We start from the raw sequence: 13,800 nt of genomic DNA, 5'->3' as shown, positions 1-13,800 counted from the left end.
CTGGCGCCATTCCAGGCTGACCAGTTTCAGCTGCAGCGGCAGGGCCAGTGCCAGCACATTGCGCTCGCTGGTGCCCTCTGCCCTGCGCGGTTCATCGCAGGGGCCTGGTGTTTCCTCAGGGCTGTCTGGCGTGCTGCGTTTCCCAACAGCAAGATCGCCCAACCTCCCTCCCACCCCTTCCTGTCCTCGCTGGGTCGGCGTCTGTCAGGAGTGCAGCGAGATCGAAAAATCCCACTATAATGGACTGATGTATTGGGGAGCTCTGTTGCTTCCACTGCCTCTGCAGACTCTACAGTGTAGCACACGTCTGACTTGAGGTGGACTGCAGTTTGGATGGAAAGCTCTGCATGGACTTTGGCGATTACATGGCTGTTTCTGCAAAAAGAAATGTCGAGGCCAAATTAGACATGAAAAATCCTGGTTTTCATTCCAACCCACCTTAATTAAATAATGAATTCACCTAAGAAGTTGTTTCAATTGCCTATTTGCCTTTTGCTTCAAGTCACAAGTTTGGGGATTTTATTTCACTTTCAGGATACAATAGTTAAAGCTCCAACATGTTTAAGAGCTGGGAACAAACCCGTCAAATTAATCTTATTAATTATGAGATTGATGAAGAGTTTGATTGTGTAACTGAGAGCTCGGGTGGACTGAAAACCCACGGGTGTGGGGGTCACCAGGATTGTGAAATACTGCTCCAGAGCATGTAGGATCATCGTTTTATTTTTATGCCATCATCAAAAGGAAGGGAAAATGGCGCTCCTAGAACATGTGCATGTATGTACAAGAAAAGTTGATCGTTGGGGTACAGCATGTTAGCCTCAGGCAGCTGTGGAGAGATGTCCTTTTTGAAACTCCCCACCTTTAGCTCAAAGCTGACCTTTGACCTGACCTGCCATTCCTTTCCCTCCAGTGCAGAGTAGGTCTGCAGCCACATTATTTTAAAATGTAAAAACTGTGTTTGTGATAGTCCAGCATGTTCCAGGGGTACTTATTCTGAACTCCTGCCCAGGTGACTGGTGTTTCCAGACAGAAGACACAGTCCTTTCTGGTTCATTAGTTCACAAGTAAGCAACATTGTGATAAAGTGGAATCCTTTTCTAATTTCATGAACTGTGATGTGGGAGGACGCCTACATATCATTCATATTGCCGTTTAATATTGGCGAATGTTCCAATGGGGAAAATAGTAATAAACAAATGTACTGCTACCACCCCCTCACTCATCAAGTCAAGAACATGAAGTAATAATGGCTTTAGGGAAAAAGCACTGTGTTCCCATCCTTATCGAATGACTAAAAAGCTCTGCCAGTTTCTTCTCGGTGCAGTGGGAGTGTCAAAGAGCTCGAAGTGCACAGACATTTCTCTGTAGTCCTGTAAGAAGCAGTCTCAACACTCATGTTTCTTGGAGCGCAAAAGCAGGCATGAGACCAGAGCTATGAAACAAGTTTTCCTCTACAGGATGCTTCAGCAATTTGTAATTTATTTACAATAAAGTGTATATATCTCCAAAAGGAATAATTGTAGGGAATGAAAAGAGAAGCAGATCAAATCTTCACCTCTGTCCCCAGAAAGTCTGGGCAGTTTCAGAATTTGATGGTTAGATGGCAAACTTGTTCATACCTTCAGCCTTGCAGAAGGGGTTTTGTCTGTGCGGCATAATTATTGCCCTTCTGGGTGTGCTGTGCTTGTCTCAATAACACACAGAGTGGATTTTATACTGCAATGTCAGTCAAACTAAAACAAGGTTTTATTTTTAGATTTTTGTAACACTTGTCGTATAGCCCCATGATTGGATAGTGCCCTATCTGTCACGACTATAGTCCCCCCTCCTTAAGGGTGCTCCAGCCCTTTCACTAAAGACTTCATTCTCTGCACCTGTTTCCCATTCCCTGCCCACCTTAAAAGCCAGGCGCTGACGCTCATCCGGGCTCTGCATCTGATTTCCATATCGTGCGAGTCCGGGACCAGGAAGCGCCTGGTCCCGTTAAGGTTTTAACCTCCGTTCCCGTTCCTGTTCCCCGTCCGCCGGTTCCGACCCGGCCTTCGTGGTTTTAATTCCGAGTTCTGATGGATCTCCTGGTTTTGGACTTACCTTCGTGTTTTGGATACTCTATGGATTATTCTTTGGGATTGTTCGCCTCGGCCACACCTCCCCGTGCACCAGCGCACCTTGGACACGCCCCCCTGTCTTCAGCCCCGTTTTCCTGCATGACGTTTCCCCAGTGTTCCCCCACTTCGTCGGATTGTGTCGTCCGCATAGGGCCCGGAAAGAACTGTTCGTTACACTATCCAAATGGAGAACAGTACTGTTGCTTTTAACCCTGATCTACATCCTACACTTCCAGGAAAAGTTCTTTGCTTGACATGACCCTCTCAGAGATAAAGGCTTGGATGGCTTGTTGGTTACTGACAGGAGGTGCTTGGGGGATCATCAGTTTCATCTTTAATGACAGCTGCTTTATTTGATTGTCTGTATTTTTCTTGGTCTTTCCGTTAGCTCTATAGCTTTGAGATTCTTTCTCTAATGCGAGCCCCTGATTTGGAAATCAGCCACATATGGTGCCCTCCAACTTTATTCATACCTTCAATGGAATAGGAACAAATACATATAGTATAATGAGTTAAATACAGCATTCTCATAATGAGAATGTGATGTTTTTTGTTGCTGTTTCAACAGGGCTATAAATAAATCTGGAGAGCAATGGGTATGCATGTATATTATAACGAGTTTGTACGTTGTCGACATTTTGTTATTTGCTTCGTTGTACCTCCTGATTTTCCATTGAGGTGCACCATGTTGATCATTTCCACAAGGGATGCAGTTGTTTAAATGTGGTGAAGCATGCTCAGTCGTCATCTTCCACTCTTTCTCCCTTGGCATCCCCGTTCGTATGTTAATTGTTCTTATTTACCAGGAGGCCTTGCGGGACTTTCCCATTCTCTTCCCATCAGCCCCCTGCGCGATGGTCCGCACGCACCAGTGAAATGAACAGTAGCAGGGGTGACTGGGCAAGAAGAAGCTGGACCAGGAGGTTCTTGGGCCCATTCACACTTATGGAGTTTGTAACGACAGTTCGGGGGGGACGAACAGTGATTCCTTTTCTTTAAACGCTGCTCTATCTTCCAACCCTCCAAGACAGCATTTCCCCAAATGCTCTAAGGAGTCAAGGAAAGCCTCACATTCATCTTATTGCGTTCCTGCTCCACTCCTCTCCCTTTGGACACTTTCTCCTGACCTCCTTGTCCTATAGCCAGGTGGTTGATCTTCAGCCAAGTGGCTTCGGCCAAAAACTCTTTGTCTTATCTTTTCCACATGAACATTCATAATGCATTTTCTGCCTGGGTTGTCGTTTTTCCTTGTGAACTTCAGTGAGCAATGACAAAGCTGAGAGTAATCTTCACACACTGTGGAGTCTTGCCTCACTATGACTCCAGGATGTTTTGGTCCCTTGCAGCAGAAGATGGTTGATGAGCAAGCGTCACCCCATGGGAGTTATGTTGTTGCAGCTGACTCTGCGATGTTAAAGCCACAAGATCTAAAAGGGTTTTTAATTTTTCTTGGTCCCCCAGCTTTATTATGGAGGAGAAAGAACATGTGGAGGAAACAGGAATAACAAGCGTCACAGCAAGATCACATGTTGAACTCCTCCTAAACTTGTGTTTGAAACTCCATTCATGTCCAAGTGTTATAATATACTCAAGTCATGAATATAGGTACCAATCGAATTATGAAATACTCGCTACGACTTTAAATTACATGGATATGCTAGTACAATTATTTCAAGGACTGTTTTTTTGGCCCATGCAGTGCATAGCCCATATAACAGCATGTTAGACCAGAAATGTACATTTTTTCAGTGTTGTAGCTTTGGTTGCAAATCATTGATTTTAACACCTGTTGTAGGTAGTCAGCCATTAACCAAAAGGGCTTCAAGATCTGATCGCATTGTCGATTTTTTTTCGTTCTTCCTGACACGTCTGTTTTGATTTTTCAGGTGGGGAGCTACATCAGAGCCGTGAATGACATTTATCACAGAGCAGATTTTGAGGGCATCAGGCTGATCAACTTCAAAGTCAAATTATTAGAAGTAAGTACTCTTTTCTTGGGCTAGGGGATCACAGAAAGCATGGTAAAGGCATGATATAGTGATGGCAGGCAAGAAAGGCAATTTAAGCTAAGCAACCTGTACAGATTGGAGGTTCTCTGTACCAGGACTTATTTCAAGAAACAGCTGGATGAGATCTGTGTATCACTTAGCCACTGAATACCATATGAACTAGTGCCAAATGGCCTCCAGCCCTCTGTGAAAGCTATATCCCGATCTGATCCTCTTACGACATGTTCCCCTCCTGCTGTGGGCTGGGGCCTTTCACTCCTTTGCTAGAATACCGCTGTCTTGTAGTTCCTGCTCAAGACCTCTTGCATTTTCCTTCTAAACACAAATAAATATTTTAAATTGTACCTTTTTAAAATCATTTTCTGTTAAAAAACATCAGTGAAGTTACTGAGAAATCAGTTGGATTGACATCCTTTAAGCCACAGTTTCAGCCCAGTTGGTTTTTTGTGAAAAGCACCTTCCACACATGTGGTGAGGGCAGCTGTTCTCCTGCTCGGATTTGAACACGGCCTCTCATTCCTCTCAACCCCATGAGCCTCCCAGTGCCTCGTCCGGCGGTGGTGAATTCCTCTCCTCCATAGGCTGCTAAATGCTACCCAAGCGATAACACTACTGATAATACTACCTGATAACATGCTTGGGCTCTCAACTCCAACTACACTATAGGCATCATTCTAGGGGACCATCTGCAGAGCTTAACAATATACCTTGTAGTCCATGTCAAACCAGCAGTGTGGCAAGCACAGCTCACGCCTGCAAGGAGTTGAGCACCTCCCAGCCCCGAAACACTCAGTACCACCCCAGGACAGTCCAGTGAATTCTACCACACCAACAGGCAACCCGGTGGAGCAGGAAGATTCAGTGCCATCCACTTTCTGTTGAATACATTGCTCTAAGTTACACTTTCCGTGCGATAACAGGATTTTCTAGTCAAGGCTAGATACAGTAGCTGATGTTTGTGATCTGGAATCCTTGTAGGAGGTGAATTCAGCAGTGTTTTCTCATACTCGTCTTAAAGGAAGCCTCTGGGATGCTTGCTTATGAACACCATTGTGAAAGTGCAAGCGGTCACAAATGTTAAGAGTAATCTTTTTAGATATTTTAACATTCGTTTGAAGCATCCTCAGTTTGAGGTTTCACGTGCGTGGTTTCTCTCAGATTATTACAGAAGATGACCCTTCCAGTCCGCTCTACCCTGCGTTTATTGGGCCAGAGAAGCTCCTGATGCTGTTCTCTGAAACAAACTGGGACAAGTACTGTCTGTCCTACCTAATGACCAACCGGGACTACAGCGGTGTGCTGGGGCTGGCTTGGGAGGGGAAGCCAGGTGAGATCGACCCACCTGAATTTTCTGTTAACCGCTGAGTGAAACAACTCCCAGCCAACTGAAAGTTGAGCATCTTTTGAGCAGACCTAGTACAACACCAGCGAAGCACCAAACATAAAATAGAGCAGACACTAACATCCATATTAAGTAGTTTAATCTAATGCATCGAGTCTTAGATGGTGGATGGTGATGCTGAGATTGGATGTTTATACAATGGGCAGAGAAGTACAGTGGAAACAATTGGACAGTCCCACTCTTTTTAGCTCATTTTAATACAGACCCTGTATGTACTGGCTAGGATGTGAAAAACTCTGTCCTGGCCCCGTGCCTGTTGAGATTAAAGAGGTTAAGCTCGGCTTAAACGTGTGACGTCAATATGTATTATTGAAAAACAAAAATCACGTTTGAGTTACTAAATGGAGCGGGAACCTGATTTAATCTATATCACCCTGCAACTCACCACTGGCAGCCCACTGAAGGTCAGCAGGCGTGAGCCTGGTCAGTACCTGGATGGGAGACCTCCTGGGAAAGCTAAGGTTGCTGCTGGAAGAGGAAGTGGTGTTAGTAGGGTCAGTAGGGGGCGCTCACCCTGCGGTCTATGTGGATCCTAATGCCCCAGTATAGTGACGGGGACACTATACTGTCAAAAAGGCACCGTCCTTCAGATGAGACGTAAAACCGACATCCTGACTCTCCATGGTCATTAAAAATCTCAGGGTGTTTCTTGAAAAGAGTAGGGGTGTTACCTCGGTGTCCTGAACAAATTTCCCCTGGTCTTTAGCAAACATGGCCTCCTAATAATCCCCATCTATGAACCAGCTTCATTAATTTGTTCTCCTCCCCACTGAGGGCTGATGTGTGGTGAGCATCCAGGTGGGACTATACACTGGTGGTGGTGGAGAGGAGTCCCCAGTACCTGTAAAGCACTTTGAGTGGAGTGTGCTATGTACTGTAAGTGTAGGGATTCTTATTTATTCACCACAATCACGGTATCTTTCTCTGTAATGCTCCTTCTGAGCTCCTATTGTCGTATGCCAACTGTGCAGCTGTGTCTCACCATGTAACAGATCATAGAAACAGCTTGTTCTGAATTTGACAGTGACCCCGCAGTTAGCAGCCACACACAAAACACCTTGCAGTCTTTTTTATGTATATGGTTTGGACCTCTATAACATAACTTCCAGAACAGTGCCTGCTGTAGCTGCACTACAACAGGGCAGTAGGGTCAATGCTTTGTTTTCAGCTGCCAGGGCCTCTGTTCGTAGCTATGATTACAATGGTCACGGTGGCATGTTTATTCTGGAGTAATAAATCACTTGGCAATCCTCTGGTGAAGCTTATTCACCCCTGTGCTTCACCTCAGGCAAACCGATTGTAGTGCTTGTCCTGCCCTTCCTTTCAACAAGTCCCAAGGCTGAAGCAGGCACAGAATGTACCGAAGACACATTTCCACAGCAGTGGACAATAAAGTATCTAACTAACCCCCAGGCAATGTGTCCTTAAGGTCAACCAATTTATTATAACAACTTCACTGCCATTCAATATTCACAGAGGTTTATAATACAGTGTTGTTTTCATAACTCCTTTAAGTAATGTATTTGTTTTTTATTATTGTGATTCCATAACTAGTATAAGGGGCCCTATGTCTTTATTTGGTTTCCTTTCATTTTCTTTATGGAGAGCTCAGCCGTTTTTTGTAGACATCCAAAAAATGCAGGAAATGAGAAAGAGAGCAGCTTAGCCTGTCCAGGCACTGCATCCTTTCCAGCAGCTGTCCTGTTCCAAGCGTCTGATCATAACTTAGCCCCCCCCTGCGTCGCTGAAGGGTCTATTAATGTGATTTCAAGACAATTTCCAAAACAATCTGGAAACTTACTTCCCAGCAAGTGATGGAATAGGGCCAGTTCTGTTGGTTTTCTCTTTTACTTCACATCCTGATTTCTAGAAAAGGGCCTGAGAGAGATATTGGAGCCCCAAACTGCTCATCTGAAATAATGACAGACTTTCCGTAAGGCAATGCTAAATGAGAAAGAGAGGGTGTTTACTTCATAGATTTCTTTATCAGTCCTGAACAAGATCTGTTGGACACCTCTAATACAGGTGTCGTTGAGACAGGAGGCCATAATTCACCAAAACATCCATCCATCCACTTTCCAACTGTTTCATCCAATTCAGCATTGCAGGGAAGCTAGCAAGCAATGCACACAAGGCAAGATACACCCTGGATGGGACATCGTATGACGCACAAACAGGCACAGACATGCATACGCACCAGGGCCGAATTCCCAGAAGCCAGTCAACCTACCAGTATGTCTTTGGACTGTGGGTGGAAACCAGAGCACCTGGAGGAAACCCACGCACACACGGAGAGAACATACCAACTCCACGCAGACAGCACCACCAGTCTGGAACTGAACCCAGGGTCTCTATGGTTAAGAGGACTCTCACTCAAGGCGTGTCTTGTAGAAGGGGGCTGCACTGAACCTTCATTTAAACTTCTCTCTGTTGTAAAAGGAAGTTCCTCTGGGAAAACCTTGTTTCAGTGCTTATTTTCAGTGCTTAACTGCAACCAATAAGGTATTTCCCCTTCATCTGTGGGAATGCCAACTGGGAATGGCTCCAAAACATAGCCTTTGTTCTAACAGGCTGCTGTATATACATTAGGATTCCACCAAAATGGAAGTTGTTGATTTAGGTGTTATTAAAGTGCTTTAAATGACACGTTCATTATATTGGCTTTTCACAGTGTACATGTATCTCTGTAATTGTTTTGTATTCTAAATGGGAGATGCTCAAGATTTTCTGGTTCATTCCTGGCTTTGTAACCAGGGTTTGTATCTTCTTTCTGATTGAAAACAGCAGATTTGAGCAGAGAAGACATGCATGCATTCAGATGTCAGAAGCCAACACAGAGGATGTAGGAGCTAATTGTGTTGCCAAATAAAAGAAATTGAAAGATTATCTGAATTAAATATGCACATTTTAAAGAACAGACTCGAGGGTGAAGAAAAATGAGTGCGCAGATGTCACAGAATTCAAAGGTTAAAACGTCGATCATATTTGTATTTTGCACACTTTGTCATACCTGATCTCAGAAAGCTTTTGTCTTCTTTCTGCCTAATACTTTATGACAATCAGGAGCACTCCTGTTTCGTATCTTAGGTGCTTTGCAGTGGGAAACATTTTTTGGTTTACCTTCGAATGGTCAATTCAAGGCTTTTTTTCCTCAAGATCTCTATCACCAGCACTACCATGGTGTTGTGTTTTGGAGCTCCAGACAGGGCTAACGAAGGCGAACATGATTACCAGAGTTGGACTCATAATAGTGGCTTTGTCTAAAATGACAGCACATTAGGCCTCACGCTTGAATTTTAATGACGGGAGAAATTTCACAGGTCTGTTTACAAAGCGGCCTCTGTTTTTGGTCTTTTTTTGTCTCCCCCTCTCTCAGGCCACTGCCCATAACCAGGCCAGGCCTCTTTGCTGAAAGCACCATGTTGTCGGACGGTCCTGCCCAATTGGCTGTCCCAGGAGGGTGTGTGAGGGAGACTCTAAGCCTGCACGTGACAGAGCAACAAACTAGCCGCCCCCTTACTGAAGGTTCCCTTGCAGCTTTGTGCACAAGGACCTAAATGGTCACATTCCCAGCCCTGAGACACAGGCCATGTTGCCATGGTGAGGGCTCACATGAGTTTACACACACACACAGTGGGACTGAAGTGTGTGTGTGACATTGCCTTGACTTTGACTGGCTTATGGCGAAGCATGTGATGGCCATAAGAATGCTCAGCATGCAAGCACTAGTAAAGGCCTGGGCTCTGAACCAGCACCACTATTAAATATAGCGTGTCTGGTTGTGCAACATGAGCTCTTTAACATTGTCACCAAAGTTTCATCTAAGGCCCAAGTCATTGCTTGTTGCCTCACTTTTCAGATCACGGCAGGCTGATTGATTTTACTTGATTTCTTAGGGTGTTGTCACAGCTTCAGGGATGTTTAGAGATTGGTAATAAGCACATGCCTGCAAATCCTTCAGTCTTTCAGTGAAAGGTTTGCAAGGTTTTTATAAATAAACATCGCGGCACTAGAACTTTCGTACCCAGATGACATGTGATTGTTGTGACGTAGCAATAGTCATAATTCGAATTTTCTACAGAGCCTTCCGAACTAAATGAGCCCAGAGATCTTCCCCTATCAGATGGGACCCACGTCTTCCACCACTGGTGTGGGCAGAGCCCATTCTGAACCAGCAGTCACACTACACAGCAGATCGGTGAAGGAGTGAGAAATTGCTTCACTAATGGACTCAAGGGAAAACATCTAGGGGACTAAATAGCGCAAGAGCAGAGCAGGTCATTGGCTAACTACTGAGTGAAACATTATGGCTTTCCTAACTGCCCTTTAGACAAGATTCTTTGGCCCTTAGACTTTGTCTGAGGCACTCTTTGTTAAAGCTTACACTAAAAAAAGAGTTCTGGTGGTTGCAATTGTAATTTTGCTGCTTTTAGATTTTTATTTTTATTTTTAAAGCATTATTCAAGAAAAAAGTGGTCCATTCTTCTCTTTCCTTTTGTCTTTCACATTGTGTCTGAGTATGAATTCCTGAACAGTGGTCTTGAACTGAACTAAGGAGGTCTGTGTAACAGTACTCTGTGCCTGGACAAGCTGCGAGCCAAGATCAAGATCACCCTGATAAAATAGCACAGCAAGCTGAGAGGCATGGAATCTGGGAGAGGTTACAAGGGAAAGTGTGAGTAGTGTCCCTGATGGATGGAAAACTCCATTGTAGTCAGGCAAACTGCAGTAAGAAAGACAGGTTTGTACCCTTTAGAGATCCGTGGATGAATAAGTTCTGTTTCAGTGTAACCAGGGGTTCTGCAGCACGGCTGGCCTCATATTAAAGATACGTGGCGGCACTTCTTGCTTTTCAAAAGAACACAGTTAAGCTGAACAAGAATGTGCATGTGCAGACCTCAAACCTTCACCCAACATGTTGCAAATAAGTGCAGCCTCTTGCACCAGCAGACTGAATTGAATGCGTGCTCTTCAGATGTATGTGAGGGGAATCTTAATACAGTTCCTTTTCTGCCTGGTTTGCTTTGATGCTCACAGCCATAAAGGAGGACTTAAAAATATCTGAATGCAAGGGAATCTGGGTTTAATTCACATATCTCTAAAGTGACACAAAGCCTAGCCTGAGGCAGTAGCTTTTGCGGGTCAATTGAATTGGGTTGCACTGTATTCTGAAGTCGTGGCAAACAGGTGTGTTTGTAGTACACTGTTAGGTTTAGATCTGTGGTATTGCACTCTATGAAACCTGTAGATCAGCCCAGTAATCGCTGTGCACCAGTTCCCAATTAGAAAAACTCAACACTTGTTTAATGACTGTATTGTGATGTGCCCTTCTCTAAATCGCACCAGTTCGAGAACCCAAACAAGACTATGATGTTTTAAAGCTTTGAAACCAGGCCTGCCAAAAAAAACTTCAGGCACATAATGAATAGAGGCTTTTGTCACAGAGAGCGCTCCTTCATTTCTCCCTCTTCAACAAGTTTTAATAAGTGCAATTAAGTCACTCGTTAAAATGACCAAGGGGTTTCCAACATCAAGTAAAGTCCTCATGGCGTCTGCCACAATTGAGGTTTATTAAGATTATAAAGAACTATATATACAGTGGATAATCATAATGTGATAAAGTTAAGTAATTTTAAAGTTTGTTTTGAAGAATGGAATGCACTTATTTTTTCATTGGTCACAGTGGAAGTACTGTAATTTTTCATAAAAGCATAAATGAATGAGTGAATAAGTACATGTGAAAATGTGAAAAGGTTATTTTCTGTTTCTGTGAGTAAAATATTGAAGGAACGTTGGTTGCTTTTCTACCTAATTAAGCATACCAGGTCCTTCAGTTGTAGTGGGATCACCCCAGTTTATGTAGTTATGTTTACAGTCCCTGTCAGAAATGGTAAAATTGAGAAATTATACAGGTATTTAGGAGGGATTTGCCCCTTCTGGGAAGCCAAAGCTTGCGATTGTATCCCTTCCGAATCTGTTAGTTGGTTGATACTCTAACACACACTGAACAAAACCTAATTAACCACACCATTGCGCCAGGTTTTAGAACTGGTTGTCACTGCCAAGGCAGTTCAGCCATGCGTGATGACTAGAGGGGGTCATTTGTCCCATCTAGCCCAGTCCAGTTCAGGAATTCATCAACAACATGGCCTGGGTAGCTTGTTCCATGCTCCCACAACCCTTTGGGTAAAGAGGTGCAGGTGCCCCCGATAAGAACATAGGAAAGGTTATAGTCAGGCCTAGGGCCCACTCCCCATTCTCTTCCCATCCCTGACCCACCTCCAGGAAGATCAATAAGGGTGTGACGTGTATTTGGAGGTGGGATAGGCTCCAGTCCGCCACACCTGCACTTAACCAAACTCTGTGCTTTGAAGAGCAATGAACACCTCAAAGGAAAACTAAACATACGACTTTCTCCACAGTGTTCTCACTTCATCCCCTGCACAGCCAGAATTCTGGGAATGACTTCATGTGTAAAGAAGGCGGTCTATTTATCACTGGTAGATATCAGGGCTGTCACATTATATAACACTGCTCGAGTTCGCGCCGTGTTTCCATAGGGAGCAGGCAAGGCTGGTTGGAACAGGGTTTTGAACTGAAGCCAGTGCTGTTGCTGAAGAAGAAATAGCCCCAGTCCTTAATTAAAACAGCTATGATTTTGTTATGGCTTTCCATCTGCTTTTATGTGGTTTTACAAAGATAGGGGTAGTTTGTATTCCTGTTCTTCAGAGAGCTGTAGAAATTTGTTGGGGGAGATAAATGACTCAAATCTCAGATTTCTGCAACAATATTGCTGTAATACTATGCTGGAAAAATATCCTTCATGGATTTCAGTGTCTGAGACAGGCTGCTTTTTACTGATATGACAGATACCAGATTTGTTGCGGTCTCAGTGAGTTTTTTTGTCTATCTCCTGTCCTGCCTGCATAGAATACATAGAAAACTGCTTTCTGAGTTGGATTAGCCTTTTAAGAAATTTGTTATATAAAAAAAAACAGCTGATTTAGCTCAGATTGTGCTTTGATTTGACCTGCATGCGCAGGAAAGTGCTTTGTTGCTGGCCTTCTTCTGTGGGGGAGTCTGTAACTTGTATATTGTTCTGTGTTTTTTTCAGTTTTACAAGAGATACTTAGTCAATGTGAACAAGTTAATCTGTTACTGTATTACTTAACAAAAAAAATGTGCTGATGTAGCTCTGTTCCTGTGAAACTCCATGCCGTCTGATGGTGGTGGGGGGGAGTGTGTGTATGTGGGTGGTTGTCTTTTGACTGAAAATGACTCGTCTGCCAGTGGAGACAGGAGACCACCTACAGTAACTTGAGCCAAGAAGACAAAGGTGCTCACTCATGGCTTCTACTCCCGCTAGAAGACTCATTTTTTGTATTAATCAAAAAAGAAAATATAGAAAATCCCAAGGGAGGTGACTGTGAAAGTGAGGGGGAGGGTGGTGAAAGCCCATTCTAAAGCACTACAGTAAGCCTCAGGGTTCCAGCTCAGTTCCAGGGCCAGTTTTCCCAGAAGCCCGCCAGTATGTCTCTGGACTGTGGGAGGAAACTGGAGCACCCAGAGAAAACCCACATGAACACGGGCAGAACATACAGACTCTGCGCAGACTGCACCCCAGGAGCTGAACCCAGGGCCCCAGCACTGCAAGGCGTTCCAGGCATTAGACCCCTGCTTTGTGACTAGCTCTCCTGGGGAGAACAGATTGCTCCTAACCATATGTATCTAACAATGTGGGCTCTCTCATCCTCACCACTGGTGTATTTAAACAGAAAACACAGCATTTTCTCAAAATAATAATATAGGGATCAAGCCTTGACACGCTGGAGAGGCTATGTCACTGTCTAACTGTATTGAAGATTCGTTGGCTGGGATCAACAGAGTAAAACACGAAATGGATTTGGAAGCCATTGCTGTGCTTATCCATGCTTTTGGGCTGCTCTCATTTCTGAGTTGAATTTCAGCTTGACAGCTTTGCTGTTCACCTTTTATGACAACAGCATGGCCAATTTACAGCACAATCTCATCAGATCTCACAGGTTGGGCTTGCTTGGTACTGGGATTGGGAGATCTCAAAGAAACGCAGGTTACTGGTGTAAGTGGTATTGGTGGAAATAATATCCCAGTATGGTGACCAGTGACACTGTGCTATAGAAGGTTCCAAACACTGGATGAGACATGAAAGCAAGGTTCTGACTGAACCCATGATTCTGAAAGTCTAGGTTGTTAACCCTGGTCTCCTGGTTGAATTCTCCTCGGGGCTTTCACAGTGCAA

At 44.2% G+C, this 13,800-nt stretch overlaps 1 protein-coding gene across 1 annotated transcript in view; it reads left to right on the top strand.

The window, feature by feature from the left end:
* The window catches only part of LOC148639116 (disintegrin and metalloproteinase domain-containing protein 10), a 38,400-nt gene that overhangs the window by 15,997 nt on the left and 8,603 nt on the right, over positions 1 to 13,800 (top strand). Inside the window, exons 7-8 of the mRNA XM_088622494.1 lie at positions 3,998 to 4,090; positions 5,279 to 5,447. Of these exons, the coding sequence (XP_088478620.1) occupies positions 3,998 to 4,090; positions 5,279 to 5,447 (262 nt within the window). The remainder of the gene's footprint in view (positions 1 to 3,997; positions 4,091 to 5,278; positions 5,448 to 13,800) is intronic.

The sequence above is a fragment of the Lepisosteus platostomus genome, chromosome 27, assembly GCF_059453375.1.
Source record: "Lepisosteus platostomus isolate fLepPlt1 chromosome 27, fLepPlt1.hap1, whole genome shotgun sequence".
NCBI classification, from domain to species: Eukaryota; Metazoa; Chordata; class Actinopteri; order Semionotiformes; family Lepisosteidae; genus Lepisosteus; species Lepisosteus platostomus.
Note: the sequence above shows the minus strand (reverse complement) of the source record. Positions and strands in the feature narration are given on the sequence as shown.